General features: G+C 39.1%; 5 protein-coding genes and 2 non-coding genes across 9 annotated transcripts; 2 read left to right on the top strand and 5 right to left on the bottom strand.

The window, feature by feature from the left end:
• Nucleotides 1-883: 883 nt before the first annotated feature.
• Nucleotides 884-4038, top strand: LOC103860705 (aspartyl protease family protein 1). The gene is made up of 10 exons (XM_009138365.3): nt 884-1472; nt 1556-1697; nt 1806-2041; nt 2115-2345; nt 2467-2602; nt 2882-2955; nt 3133-3232; nt 3317-3383; nt 3500-3571; nt 3657-4038. Exons 1-10 carry the CDS (start codon nt 1171-1173, stop codon nt 3896-3898), a joined length of 1602 nt encoding a protein of 533 aa, XP_009136613.2. The 5' UTR covers nt 884-1170; the 3' UTR covers nt 3899-4038.
• On the bottom strand, nt 4034-5981 carry LOC103860704 (rac-like GTP-binding protein RHO1). Of its 2 annotated transcripts, XM_009138363.3 has the most exons (6): nt 5135-5981; nt 4942-5029; nt 4726-4835; nt 4571-4634; nt 4358-4488; nt 4034-4284 (listed from the first exon to the last, which is right to left on the bottom strand). In XM_009138363.3, the coding sequence occupies exons 1-6, from the start codon at nt 5231-5233 to the stop codon at nt 4183-4185; spliced, it is 594 nt and encodes a 197-aa protein (XP_009136611.1). In that variant the 5' UTR covers nt 5234-5981; the 3' UTR covers nt 4034-4182. The 2 variants fall into 2 exon arrangements, with proteins under 2 accessions (XP_009136611.1, XP_033144807.1); XM_033288916.1 differs by having other exon boundaries at nt 4942-5981.
• A 193-nt stretch (nt 5982-6174) lies between these two features.
• LOC103860703 (protein POLLENLESS 3-LIKE 2) lies at nt 6175-8049 on the bottom strand. The gene is made up of 3 exons (XM_009138362.3): nt 7639-8049; nt 7344-7556; nt 6175-7264 (listed from the first exon to the last, which is right to left on the bottom strand). Exons 1-3 carry the CDS (start codon nt 7789-7791, stop codon nt 6344-6346), a joined length of 1287 nt encoding a protein of 428 aa, XP_009136610.1. The 5' UTR covers nt 7792-8049; the 3' UTR covers nt 6175-6343.
• Nucleotides 8050-8052: 3 nt separating this feature from the next.
• LOC103860702 (serine/threonine-protein kinase rio2) lies at nt 8053-11565 on the bottom strand. 2 transcript variants are annotated; one of them, XM_009138359.2, is made up of 14 exons: nt 11229-11565; nt 10918-11016; nt 10790-10836; nt 10644-10714; nt 10451-10564; nt 10191-10366; nt 10012-10100; nt 9682-9799; nt 9449-9522; nt 9314-9361; nt 9014-9173; nt 8682-8816; nt 8481-8582; nt 8053-8396 (listed from the first exon to the last, which is right to left on the bottom strand). In XM_009138359.2, the coding sequence occupies exons 2-14, from the start codon at nt 10999-11001 to the stop codon at nt 8247-8249; spliced, it is 1368 nt and encodes a 455-aa protein (XP_009136607.1). In that variant the 5' UTR covers nt 11002-11016; nt 11229-11565; the 3' UTR covers nt 8053-8246. The 2 variants fall into 2 exon arrangements, with proteins under 2 accessions (XP_009136607.1, XP_009136608.1); XM_009138360.2 differs by having other exon boundaries at nt 8481-8576.
• Nucleotides 11381-11452, top strand: TRNAD-GUC. Its single transcript has one exon. It is a non-coding gene; the product is annotated as a tRNA-Asp (tRNA).
• On the bottom strand, nt 11502-11575 carry TRNAV-AAC. Its single transcript has one exon. It is a non-coding gene; the product is annotated as a tRNA-Val (tRNA).
• Nucleotides 11576-11800: 225 nt separating this feature from the next.
• LOC103860701 (proteasome subunit alpha type-7-A) lies at nt 11801-13431 on the bottom strand. The gene is made up of 3 exons (XM_009138357.2): nt 13172-13431; nt 12481-12895; nt 11801-12177 (listed from the first exon to the last, which is right to left on the bottom strand). The coding sequence occupies exons 1-3, from the start codon at nt 13342-13344 to the stop codon at nt 12013-12015; spliced, it is 753 nt and encodes a 250-aa protein (XP_009136605.1). The 5' UTR covers nt 13345-13431; the 3' UTR covers nt 11801-12012.
• Nucleotides 13432-14082: the final 651 nt, after the last annotated feature.

The raw sequence follows: 14082 nt of genomic DNA, 5'->3' as shown, positions 1-14082 counted from the left end.
TTTATACCATATGAGTTTTACATAGTTCAGGAGGAAGCGGAAGAAATTCAGATCTCTCCTTGCTAGTTGGATAACTTGAACTTGTATGGTTTTCTAAACCGATTTTGCTCTATCTTGTTTTTCTTTCTTTTGCCTTGATAGAGTAACTTTAGATTTAACTTTTGTAAAATCTAAACATCATTAATATGATATTAGCATTCTTAGCAAAAAAAAATAGTTCAGTTTAGCTTGGTATTCTTTGATTATCATCTTCTGGTCCGGTGTTGGAACATTCTAGTAAATCATATCTTAATTTCAAACAGTGTCCTCTTTATATGGGGGCATGAGAGCATGAGAACATCCACTCCCCCCCCCCCCCCCCCCAAATTGTAAAATATACAAAAGTCTATTTTTGGAATTGTTAAAAGTTTTACATAATAGAAGGGCAGAAAATGATGGAGAATACGGATGTTATATACGGCAGAAGACTTCTAAGTTTCGATAAAAGTATAAAACGAAGCAGTTGGGTATTATTCAACTTGTCTATATGTGGCTGATCATAATTCATAATGCCCTCCTCGTCTATTTGGTTGACTTCTGTAGATGAGGTAATCTTTATCAAGTTGTTGAATAAAATCGAGTTTAGTAATTTGTATTATAGTGAAAGTTGTAATTTTTCTTGTTTGAGCACTTCAAAAAGTTGTAATTATCCACAACCTACCCTATATATTATGAATACTCGAGTGAGATATTTTGTGTGGAAAGGTCAACAACATCCTCTATATTTTTGTAAACTTATAAGAAAAGAGCAGCTATAATTAGTGTTGTTGTTGTTGATTTCTATCATGCATTCAGTTAGGTGAAAATTTGATCGTGGACTAGAATATAAAGTACAAAAATAAGATAAGTAAAGGAGCAAAATGAAAGCGTTGACAAAGACTTAAAAAGGCCTAGTTTCACAAGTCCTAAGATGCATGGACTCTGCCCTTGTCAACCATGACAGCACGATAATAGCAACTACACCGACTAAACAAGTATTATTAGTTCCAATAATCAGCTCAGCTTCTCGCTGCTTGCCTGGAGAACAATGCGAACGCGTCAAGCTTTTGACCTTTCATTTCCTTACAAATACGAGACTCGTCATGCTTTGAGGTGTAGTTCTTTTCTCTGAATATATCAGAGAGCAAAACTATGGCTGTGGCTCGTCATGTTTTTGTGTTGTTGTCTGTGTTAGTGGTGGTGAGTTGGGGATTAGAGAGATGTGAGGCCACTGGGAAGTTCAGCTTCGAAGTTCACCACATGTTCTCTGATGCTGTCAAGCAGACTCTAGGGCTTGACAATCTTGTTCCCGAGAAGGGAAGTATGGAGTACTTCAAGGTTTTGGCCCACCGTGACCAGTTGATCAGGGGTCGAGGTCTTGCTTCCAACAACGAAAAGCCATCCGTCACGTTCATGCGGGGAAACCTCACGATTGGAGTCGACGTTCTGGGATCGTAACGCCTCTTCTCCTCTTGGTTAACAAGAATCATGTTTGAATATTAATTATTCATGTTTATTGAATATGATTTGGTTTCAGCCTCCACTATGCCAATGTCTCTGTGGGAACACCGGCTACATGGTTCTTCGTGGCTTTGGACACGGGCAGCGATTTGTTTTGGTTGCCTTGTAACTGTGGTACAACGTGTATCCGTGACTTGAAAGATATTGGACTTCCACAGGTACCTTTCTCCTCAAGAAAGCATATACTCTTTTTCTTTTGTTTTTTTTGTTTTTAATTCATACTTTCTCTTAAAGTGATATCTTTCACTTATCTTCTTTTGACACAGAGTCGACCACTCAATATATACAGCCCCAACGCATCTTCTACGAGCTCAAGCATTAGATGCAGTGACAAGCGTTGTTTTGGATCGAGAGGATGTTCTTCTCCTGCAAGTATTTGCCCTTATCAGATCCAGTACCTTTCTAACAACACATTCACCAGAGGGACCTTGGTCGAGGATGTGTTGCATTTGGTCACAGAGGATGATGGTCTAGAGCCTGTTAAAGCTAATGTCACGCTTGGGTAAGTAATTACTTTGTTTAATTTTTTTTTTTTTTTTTTTTTTTTTGCATTTTGACATGTGTTTGGGATGCAGTTGCGGTCAGAATCAGACAGGTTTGTTCGGGGAAGGTATTGCTTTGAACGGTCTTCTCGGGCTTGGTTTGGAAGATTACTCTGTTCCAAGTGTACTGGCAAAAGCAAATATTACCGCAAACTCCTTCTCAATGTGTATTGGGAATGTCATTGACGTTATTGGGAGAATCAGCTTCGGAGACAAAGGCTACACAGACCAGCAGGAGACGCCACTAGTTCCTGTTGGACCAAGGTATCCCGTTTGATTTTGACATGAGTTTCAAAAGTTGTTCAGTTTGGTGTTTTATCACATCTCATACTAATTATGTTTCTTTCTCTTGTAATTTTGGTTGTCCCAAATGAAACTACTCTAGTCCGACTTATGCTGTGGATGTGACGGAAGTATCAGTTGGGGGAGAGGCTCTCGGAATTAAGCTCCTCGCACTCGTTGACACTGGCACATCATTTACACACTTACTGGAGGCAGAATATGATCTTGTTACCAAAACTGTAAGTGCCTTAGATTACACTAATCTCATATCTATATTCTAATGCTTCCTGACCAATTTTATCGTATCTGAGTACAAAAGTTATGGTTTAGATTACCAAATTTATAGTATCTCACTGCACAAGTATGTTAGTTGACCTAACTTTTGCTAAAGTTGTGGTTTCTTGTTTTGCAAGTAACATTGTCAAGGCATTAGATGTCTCGTATCTGTATAAGAAACTTCATCACACCAAAGCATTTGTTTGTTACATCACATGACTTTCACTATCTTACTTTTGCAGTTTGACGATCAAGTCAAAGACAAGAGACGCCCCATTGATCCAAAGATTCCATTTGAGTTCTGTTATGACTTAAGGTCATTCTTCCACTCTTGTCATATGCTTTTGTCCATATTATAGTAGAACACCTAGAAAGTAATAAAAATGACTAACATTGGATGTTAAGTGAGGAAACAAGTGAAGTGTATGAGATGGTTCAAGTAGCAATCTATGTTCCAAAACTGTATTCTGATGTTCATCCCCTTTGTGTTCAGTCCAAACAGTACAACCATTTATTTCCCTAAAATTATAATGACTTTTGGAGGAGGATCACAAATGATTCTGAGAAATCCACTTTTCTCTGTGTTCAATGAGGTAAGAAACCATGTCTTGACTTTAGTCTAGTTTCATGGATTAGCTTATTAATAATATACATTGTGCTTTTAACTTGAATAATAGGACGGTACCGCCATGTACTGCTTAGGTATTCTGAAGAGTGTGAATTTCAAGCTTAACATTTTTGGACGTAAGTATCCCCAATACTTAGTTTACGCTTCACATATTTGCTGCATGGAACTGAAGCAGATAGAGAGGAAGAGAGAAAGTTTGTGTTGAATGTGTTATATGTTTGTGTGTTTACAGAGAACTTCTTGTCTGGATACCGCATTGTATTTGACCGGGAGAGGATGGTTTTGGGTTGGAAGCGGTCTAACTGTAAGTAACCGACAAAGTCAGGAAGTGACTGTAATATACATTGGAACAAAGTGATAGCTAAGTAAGTGTTTTGTGTTAATGACAGGTTATGAGGATGAAAGCTTAGAAGCTACTCCTCCACCACCAGAGATAGAAGCTCCTTCACCAAGACTATCTGCTCCACTACCTAGTCCTCCTCCTCCTCCTCTTGTTTCCATTGCTACACCTCCCCCATTTGACCCTCGTAGCTCTACCGGAAATGGATCAGGCGGAGCAGCCAGTCTCAGCCCTCTTTCATCTCAACTCCTGCTTCTCCTCTCTCTTTTGGCCTTCCTCTCATTCACATAAGCATTCTTGTTTGGTTGGTTTGATCATTTTTATGTTCATTTAATTAAAAAAAAAAACTCTTTGTTTGAGATGTAAAATGATATTTATTGGTTTGTTAATTTGTAGCATGGGACTGAATTGCATAAGAAAAAGATGTTACATTTGAACAAACTCCATTTAATATATAAAAAAGACCAAAACAAACATGGGTGTCTGTCCATTAACACATTGATGCATTGTTAGAAGATCTTTAATATACCAAAACCAACAAATGTATGAAAACAAGAGCTTTCCAACACTAATCATCATAGGATGGAGCATGCCTTTTGCGCTTTGCTCTTTTTCTTCTTCTGCTTAGGCGGTTGCAACACCACTCGTATGGCTGCATCAAAGACAGCTTTCACATTCTGCATTTAAACATTAGCATTAAACATTACAACTCTGTCCTAATGGTAAACACTAATATTGAATGTTGGTAACCTCTTGAGATTTGGAACTGCATTCGATGTAAGTAGGTGCATCTATTAGCTTCCTCAGCTCCTCTCCCTGAGCAGTTGTAATCGGGACAGCGCCAGGATGGTCGACGAAGAATTGCTTATCATCTCGAAGATCTAGAGAACAACACACACACTTGTGTCACAACTAGTAACTTAAAGGTGTGAGTGAGGTCATCAATGAAAAGTAATCTCTCACCAAGCTTTGATCCAACAAGGATGATTGGGACACCAGGCGCGTAATGTTTCAACTCCGGGATCCACTGCAATACCCACACACAAGTGTGAACCTTGTCAGAGAGAGAGGGAGAGTAAACAACACTAACACCAAAACAAGATCTTAGATGGATTTACCTTTTTGGAGACGTTTTCATAACTGGCTTTACTGATAAGAGAGAAGGCCAATATGAAAACATCTGCTCCACGGTAGCTTAGTGGTCTTAATCTGTTGTAATCCTCTTGCCCTTTTTATTCATATTACCCCAAATTTTTACAAAACCTCAGATCCAAAAAGCACAAAATCCATATTCTAAAAAACATAAAAAGAAGAGAGTTATTATCTGAAAAAACCTGCAGTATCCCACAATCCAAGATTAACGGTGGCTCCATTAACCACAACATTTGCACTGAAATTATCGAAAACGGTTGGCACATAATCCTGTATAATTAGAGAAACCAAGAACGTACGTGATGATGAGATGTTATTATTATACAATAAAAAAAATGTATTTAAATACAAACGAATATGAGCATGGGAGATAACCGTAGGGAAAGTGTTGCTTGTGTAAGAAATCAGCAAACATGTTTTTCCGACAGCTCCATCACCAACCGTCACACACTTTACGAATCTCGATGCGCTCATTGTCCCCCCCCCTTAAAGCTCAAAAGATTTGAGCTTTCAGATCTTCAGAACTATTTGAAACAGGCTTTGAACTTCAGACCCTTTTGCTCTCTCTCTCTCTCTCTCTCTCTCTCTCTCTCTCTCTCTCTCTCTCTTCTCTCTCTCTCTCCTCTCTCTCTCTCTCTCTCTCTCTCTCTCTCTCTCTCTCTCTGTGTTAATTTTCTTCTTCTTCTTGATGCTCAAATTCAATAGATCATCTGGACATTGAGGATCGAAAGGAACAGACTTTTGTCCCAGAAATGAGAAACCCGTTAGCTCAAAGCGAGAGAAAGAGGGGAAGTTGACAGAAACAAAAAAGACAAAACAAAAAAAGAAACGAATAGTTTGTTACTTGTTAGTTAGCTTTCACCGGCAAAAATGGCGTTGAAACGTTCTCTCTCTCCCTCTCTTCTCTTTTAATAGCTCTGGTTTCTGACAAACTTACCAATCTATTTTCTGTTTATTTATTTATGGGTGATACTATATTTTATTTAAGGAGTTGTAGTCTTTTTCTGCCGCCCAGTCTCAATCTTTTATAACGCCAACGATATCATTAAAACTAACAACAACTAAGCAGAATTGTTCAAAAGTTGATTAAGAGGTAGGTAATGTTAGTTGCTCAATCATACACCTACATACTATACTACTCTCCCCTAACTCTCCTCCTAATGATTTGACATAACCATGTGCATTGGACTTTGTTGTAACCCTTTTCAATCAAGGAAGCTCAAATCAGACTACAAAAGATGATATTCGTTCCTGCTGAGATTGGCTTTAATTACTTACTAGTTAATCCGAATTAGTAGAAGTGACCATTCTGTTACATCTCATGTTTATGAGGCCTGATGATCCATTTATATATATATATATATAAGTTTGGGAATGGATGATCTGATGATACATTTTAAAAATTGGGATCAAAGTAGATTGGCAAAGAACATCATATTAGCTTTCATTATTGGTCAATAACAATAACTGTGAACAATAATAAGACAAACGAAAAATGTAGCAACCAAAACACTAAGGAGAATAAGAGCTCATCTCCCTTTACTTGATAAATTAGAGAGCCGATTGAGATATATATATATAAACTCAGGCTCTTGGGCTTAAGCAGGACAAAGTGATATCCTGAAACACCTTAAGCCTCTTCTTGTCCACTTTCTTCTCTGTCCCCAAAACTGCCATGATCATCGCCTCTTCAAACTCCTTGTTGTCTGGCAGTCCACAGTCTTTCGCTCTCTTCTCCATCGACAGTCTCCTCTTCGTGTTTGTCTCTCCCTCATCCCCACCACCACCACCATCACCACAGCTCAACACTCCCATCGTTTGGCTCGACGATCTCGTCCTCTTCAGCTTCTCGCTGTTGCTGATCAGCTTCGATGAGAAGAAAGGTTTTGCATCCACCCTCAATGGATTATTGTTTACTACCACATTCACACTCACGTTCTCGTCAGCGTACCCATCATTGCTCGGCTTCGGTTTAGCCTTCACGCCCTGTTCTCTACAAGGCTGAGGCTGCCATACAGAGGAAGACCCGAACATCTCGTCGAACAGCTTCCTCTGCTCGACTCTATCACCCCCTCCTCTCCTCATCATCTCGGAGCCAAGATCAGTAAGCATCTCCTGCGCTCTCTCGTAAGCTTTCAGATGAGAATCCACTCCTCTAGGGCCATCAACCACCGCGGGCTTCACGCGACGTAGCGTCTCCTTGGCTTCGTCGATCCTGCCTTGCTTCATAAGGCAGATCCCGAGGTTGCACATCTTGTTGTTGTCCGGGGCGATCGATAGAGCTCTCCTGTACGCGTCTTCGGCTTCCACGAAGTTGTCTCTCTGCATCAGAGCCCATCCTAAGTTCCCCAGTAGCCTTGTGGCTTCTTGCTCCACGGAGACTTGAAACTTCTTCCCCTGAGACCTAGCGGTTTTGGTTCGCTTGCCGTTAAAGGCGAGGCCTTTTTGAATCAGGAAGAGTTTGTGTTTCAGAAGTGCGATCTGGTCGTCAAGTCTCCCACATCTCTGCAACAAAAAAATAAACAAATCAATACAGAGGAAACAAACAGAGGATGCTCTGTTTTTTTATTTTGTGTTAAAGGACCTTGTAGAGATCGAGGAGGATGTTGTCGAGAGATTCCTGAGCTTGATCTGAGCACCTGACTCGGAGAGATTTAATAGCTTCGATGGCTTCTTCTGCTCGATCTTGCTGCTTCATAACGATGGCCATGTCTTTGAGAGCGCTGTCTACTCTGTCTCCAGCGTTAATGGCGGACCAAAACAGAGGAATTGCTCTCTCTGGATCCTTCTCCACCAACTGTGTATCCATTATCAATCAATCAATCAATCAATAAACGAATCAAACGCAGAAGACAAGAAAGGATGTAACTTTAAATCACCTGAACGTTCTTGGCTCTGACATATGGACTGTCTCCGACAGGGACTTTGTGGATAGCGTGAAATGATTCAGACCGAGTGCGGGAGATGCCCAGTGGCTTTGCGGGAGAGCTCGGTGCGGATTTGGTCGGTCTGAATACATCTTTCATCATCATCTTTGTAGTGAATAAAGATAAATGAATCGAATCGAATCTCAGAGGAGGATGGGTGAGGACGGCTTCAGCGAGAGAGATCGGAACTTATAAAAAGGTTTAAAATTTCCGACCGTTGAGGTCACTAGCCGTTGTAGTTTGTATTTTTTTTTTCTTTCCATTTCCGCTTATTGAGGGAGCGCTTCTTATCTACTCCCTAAACTTGCATTGTATTTTCAGATTCGCCCCTTTAAAACAAAATCAATCAAATTTAGACAAGTATCATTTGAGATATTTTCTCTGAATTTATATATAGAAACTGAATTTTCATGTAAGTTTTAGATTCTTGTCTATCGGAAAAAAAAAAGTCAACATGAGATTAAAAAATAGGCCCGTTTACAACATTGAAAGGCCCATTAACGTCTTGCAAAGTTTTGTTTTGTGGTATCAAAATTGCTGTGAAAAGTTTTATCACCACTTCACCAGCCACTCATGTTGCTGTGGATCTTGGAGGTTTGGGAACGGCCTCCCTTGTCCTTGTATGTGTTTCTTGAAGACTGTGACTTTCTACCTCCCCTGGCTGCTGCCATGGCTCTGCGTCTTTGCTTGCCTAGTTTTTTGTCCAGCTCCTGAAAGCAAAGGAAGGTTGCATATTTTGTTTAGTTAACTCATATACTACTCTCTTGAGTCTCTACTACACACAAGATACTAACCTCATCTCTTCCAGCTTCATTTTCTTCATCTCCACTGCTTTGGCCTTTCTCACTATCATCCAATTCAACTTCTGCCTCAACTTCATCTGATCTATTCTGTTCCTACACATCATGCAGAGTATATAGTGTAAGAAGCACAAGGAGGCTACATAAAAGAGAGAATATGTCTCAGTTATATGATGAACTTGGAAATTTTTATACCTCCTCTTGCAACTGCAGTGATCTCATTTCACTTAGGTTTCCTTCTTCATTTGACTCAAACGCCTGCTCTTCATCATCAGATTCCTCATCCTCGTCGTCTGAATCTGTACTCTTCTCCAACCCACCTTCAATAAACTACACAAGACAGAAACCACATGTTCATTTTATATACCATTCACAGACAAGTGCTGCAAATTAGACATTAGGCCGCCTATAATTCACATACATACGCAATACCACAAAGCAATCGATTATACATGTTTCTTTAAGTACATAACAGGTCCAGATAAATAAGCAGAGATATTATTACTGAGGTCATAGGGTGGACATACTTTATCGAGGTCATTCTGCTCCTTTTTAGTGAAACCACTAGCTTCTAGTTCTCTATCCAAAGCATTGGCATCTTTAGTTATATCATAGAAAGATGGTCTGCTGTTCTCATCCACTTCCACCTCTGACTCATCCCTATCTTCTTGGAAAGACATATTAAACCTGGATGAAAGGAATTGAGTACACAGAAATTGAGAAATATGTTTTTCTCCTAGATAAGGAGACTTTAAGAATCAGATCATATGCTACTAGGTAATGTGAATAGATGATATGTAAATAATAAAAATTGATTGGTAACTAACCTTTTTCTAAAAAATTTGAAGATGCATTCGATATCACGGTCAAAGTACCTGAAAGAAAGAAACAAAATGCATAAACAATCATGAATGATAAAAGGAGGACAGAGCCATGATCCAGAGATGAGATATCTCGCATACATTTGTGCATTTTGGTGTGAAACAGATACCATTTGAGGAAAGTCAATCATCGTTATCTTCTCTTCATCATCAATCTAAGATATACATATATAAACAAAGGTGTAAGCAGAGAAAAAAATTAGAGCATGATTACAGAATCATGTAACGAGGCTGCTTCAAATAGATGCATGCAATTTTCATTAAAAAGTAACTTACAAATACAAGAAGGCATTAATCAATTCTAAGTATCTCACCATGATGTTGAATTCATTGAAATCACAATGAATTAGACCATGCTCAGCCAAACGAACAACAATGCCAATAATCTTCTCGAAAATTGTCTCAGGGTTCTGTAACTGCTTCACCTGAACCCTGTCATAAACGAAATGTGAAAGATGTGATTCACAGCAGCAAGGTTATAACTGTTTCTTAGTGAGTGAAGCAATGGATCAAATTTTTAAGGAATCTCGAATCCAATGCATCAAAAGCTATCAGTTACATAATGCTTAAGACTAACAGAGCCATATAAAATCATAAAAAAATTCTCCTGGTGTGTGGAACATGAAGGTAGATTAGATCCTTACATGGGGTAACCCTGCACAAGGGACATGATAACACAGTGCCTATTGCAGTCGATAGCTTTTGGAACCGGAAAGTCATGTTCTTCCAAAGCCTGCTCAACAAACATTAGGCCAAAAATAATAAAAACACTTATCAAAACAGTGTTAAAACCATGGAATGGAACAAAGGCAATAATAATAACCTTCATGAAAGCAAACTCCTTGAGAGCGGCAAGGCGGGAGAGATACAACCAGCTGAAACTACTGCGATGCCTCAAGTAGTCACGCTTAGATTTGACAGCCCTGAAGGAGGTTCTCCCTAGTCTGTGCAACTTCATTGCCAGAATAGTTCCATCTTCCTGAGCCACCTCAAATATGTCTATATCCCATAACTATCAACAACTGACCCAGAGTACCTCTCTTAAACACACCAATGGATATCAAAATAAAAAAAAAAACTTACCAGACTCTTTACCAACCCCAATCTGACGACCAACACCGGTAAAGACACCACGGTTGACCAATGTTTTAATGGCAAGAAAGTCGTATCCCAGATAAGTGAGTCTGAATCCATCATCTTAACGAAGAAAACAACAATCATTTAGACTATGTGAGAAAAACTAGTAAAGCCTTTGGAGGAGAAGGGAAGTAGTCACATTTAGAGCGGTCGTGATGCAAAAGCTTATACTTGAGCAAGTTCTTCAGGACTTTGTATGTGCCTCCATGTCTGTGCAATTACACAATATGCTTCATCACAACGAGGAAGTAAGGTTAATGAAAGAAGCACTAGATAAGGGCATACTTTAGACCAGCAATGCGATCAACGAGCTCAGAAGGAACAATCTCATGCTGCAAATACCAAAGTAGTTTCAGAGAAATTCAAAAGGTAGTAATACAGGATTAATAAAAAAGGAATAGAGAAGGGCTGACGTTTCGCATTCCCATCTCCACAGCAGTGAGAACTCTAAAATCATCTTTGGAAAGATATCTCAAAACATTCACGTCAAGCTTCATCCTTTTTTTTTAACTCTGATTCAAAAGATAAAACTTTCTCAAATTTGATGTAGTAAATGAATGAAACCCAAAATAACAACTTAAATGTTTAAACTTCACAGCTAGAGAGTTAAGAGTAATCAACATGGTCCCTCTACGCAACAAGTATATTACGATTTAGTCTCAGACAAGAACAAAGAAAGCACGTATTTGATGTAAGAGCAAAGCTGAAGAAGCTTTTTTCTTACCTGAAACTTTGAGAGCAGAGCGAGAGAGAGAGAGAACGGCGCAAAGGGAATAAGTTTTTAGTTTTTCACAAAACCCCGAGTCCGAAACTAACCAAGTACTAAAGATACTATAACATATAGTTAATGTCGGTTCGCAAAGCTTTTCAACAAGAGTCGTTGTAGTATAGTGGTAAGTATTCCCGCCTGTCACTCGGGTGACCCGGGTTCGATCTCCGGCAACGGCGATAATTTTTTTTTTGTATAAAATTATTTCAAAATTAGAGGAAAAAGAATTGGCTTCGTCCAGGCTCGAACTGGAGACCTTCAGTGTGTTAGACTGACGTGATAACCAACTACACCACGAAACCCTTTTGTTCTATTGTGTTACAATGGGAAAGAATTTTACAAAACTAAGTTCAATGAATCGGATCCTATGTGCTAACTCCGGGGCGGCTTTGATTCAAAATTATTCTGATTCATAACATTATTTTGTTTATGACGGTTGGCATCAGTTGAGGGGCCTTGAATGTTGTTCTCGTCTTGTTATGTTTGTCTACAACTGTATGGAGAAGATGCATAGATGACAAGAAGAGTATTCATGAAACATTCCACATTTATAGCCAGAAACAAGAAAGGCCATAGGTTCACCAAGTATCGCTAAAAATATTAAAATTAAAGATTTAAAGCAAGAATGTCAAACAGGCTAATGGTCCGTCCGACAAAACAAATTCACGCAAATATCTTTACTTTGAACCAAAGTTACAACTTGAAAACTGAGACCGTTATTGTAAGATCTGGCTCATGCTCAGGTTTCCTTTGAAGGGCCTTTCTTGGCTGCTTCTGCAGCAGCCTTCTCTGCTTCGATCTCGGCCACAATAGCATCGATTTCAGCTTCTTCTAGCTGCCTTAGAGTACCTTCCTCCCGTGTCATCAGAGCAACCTCAATGTTCTTTCCCCCACTCTCAACTACCTGCAAATTTGCAAAGCTCATCAGCTCTTTACAAAATTTCACTAAAAGTGTTCTGCAATATAGGCTCCTCAAACATTATTCTCCAACTCAACAAGTAAAGTCTCCTAAATTTTTTTCAGGACTTAACATTCTCTAACATTGTCACCTTTTGTTATCTTTAACTCTAACCTAAAGCCAACTTTCAAGAATGGAGAATCATCCGGGTGGTTCTTTCTAGGTGATAAGTTTAGTAACAGGTCACTCGGCAATAAGTAAAAGCAAACCTACTTGGTCTGGTTTTAAAAAACGAAAGGATAAACTAACCTCAAGCAGAGCACGGATAGCAAGCTTCACAGTTTCTTGACCAGAAGTTTCTTTATAATTCTTCTCCAGAAACTCCCTGATCGAGTTTGAGTTTCTCCCGGTCGCATTAGCCTTCCAAGCAGAGAAAGTACCCGATGGATCAGTCTGATAAAGCGCGGGAATACGAGTGTATGGATCAAAACCAACAATAAGAGTGGAAAGACCAAAAGGTCTCACACCCCCACTTTGAGTATACTTCTGCTGAAGCCCAGCAATGTACCGAGTGATGTACTCGACAGTCACAGGATCCTCCAACGTAAGCCTGTGGCTTTGACACTCGATCCTCGCCTTGTTTATAAGGACACGCGCATCTGCCTTGAGCCCAGCACAGGCCAATGCAACGTGGTTATCAAGACTCACAATCTTTCTTGCTGATCTGTGAGAAGAAAACACCATAAAGGTGATAACTTTATTCGATTCCAACACTAAATATTAAAACTTTTTACATAATCTTTCACAGAAGAGGAGCAAAGGTTGAGTCTTTACACACTTAAAACAAAAAAGTGAAGTCTTTTAACTACGGATCAGCTCTGATTCTACGATCTAACACTCCCAAGTTGATACAAAACCCTAAAATCAAGTTTCATTTCAAATCGATTGACCTAAATCAAGCGACCCAGGTGTGGCATCGGCAGAGATCGGGGAGCTATACCTTGTATCCTGGAGCTTAGGGGTGGATTTTTTCTCGACGGCGAGGACTACAGTATCGGTGCCGCGGACTCCGACGGCGGCGTTACCCTTACGGACAGCTTCGAGGGCGTACTCTACCTGGAAGAGGTGACCGTCGGGGGAGAACACTGTGATTGCTCGATCGTATCTCGCCATCTCTCACTCTTTTCTTCTTCTCTGTTGAGTGTTTCTTTCTCTCTTTCGTTTTGTTTAAAATCGATTCCAACTTAGGCGACAAGCCAGATTTCTCCAGTTCGGTTTTTAATCCCCTGCGGACAAGTTCACGTTTACGGTCCTTCTAGCCAATGAGAAGGAATCATCTGTGTGGATTTGTTTCTTTGTGGTCGGTCGTAAGACCATCGGCATTAAGGAAAAAATTCAATTGAATTTCTTGTTAGTTTGCACAAATTAAAAAAAAAAAGAATTTGTTGCTCATACATTTTAATATTTAAAATTCTAAACTGATGAAAATAGTGTAAAATAGTATTTCTAACACATGTTTGAATCTAAAACTATCCTCATGCCTCTAATTCCTGTTTTTTTTCTATTTTGAATTGGAGAAACATTGGTGAAAAAGTAAGAGATTGATTGTTTGTAATTTTTAAAATAATTTTTTGTTTTTGAAAAACTATTTTATTTGCCAATCAAGATTTTTCTAAAAATAATTCCCTAATTCTACACAAAAGCCAAAATGTGTGTGTTTCAGATTTTGCCTAGTTCTACCATGGTTTTTTTATTTATCATTTTCTTTTTAATGGCCTTCTTTTAATATTATTTTTTGTAATTAGTCTTTCTTTTCATATTTATCTTATGTTTATGCCTTTTTTCCACTCTCATATGGTTCACTTCACCATCACATCATCAAATAAGTTTTTTGTACTTTATTAATATAAA

The sequence above is a fragment of the Brassica rapa genome, chromosome A03, assembly GCF_000309985.2.
Source record: "Brassica rapa cultivar Chiifu-401-42 chromosome A03, CAAS_Brap_v3.01, whole genome shotgun sequence".
Taxonomy (NCBI): domain Eukaryota; kingdom Viridiplantae; phylum Streptophyta; class Magnoliopsida; order Brassicales; family Brassicaceae; genus Brassica; species Brassica rapa.
The sequence above is the reverse complement of the archived record's forward strand: the minus strand, read 5'-3'. Positions and strand labels throughout refer to the sequence as shown.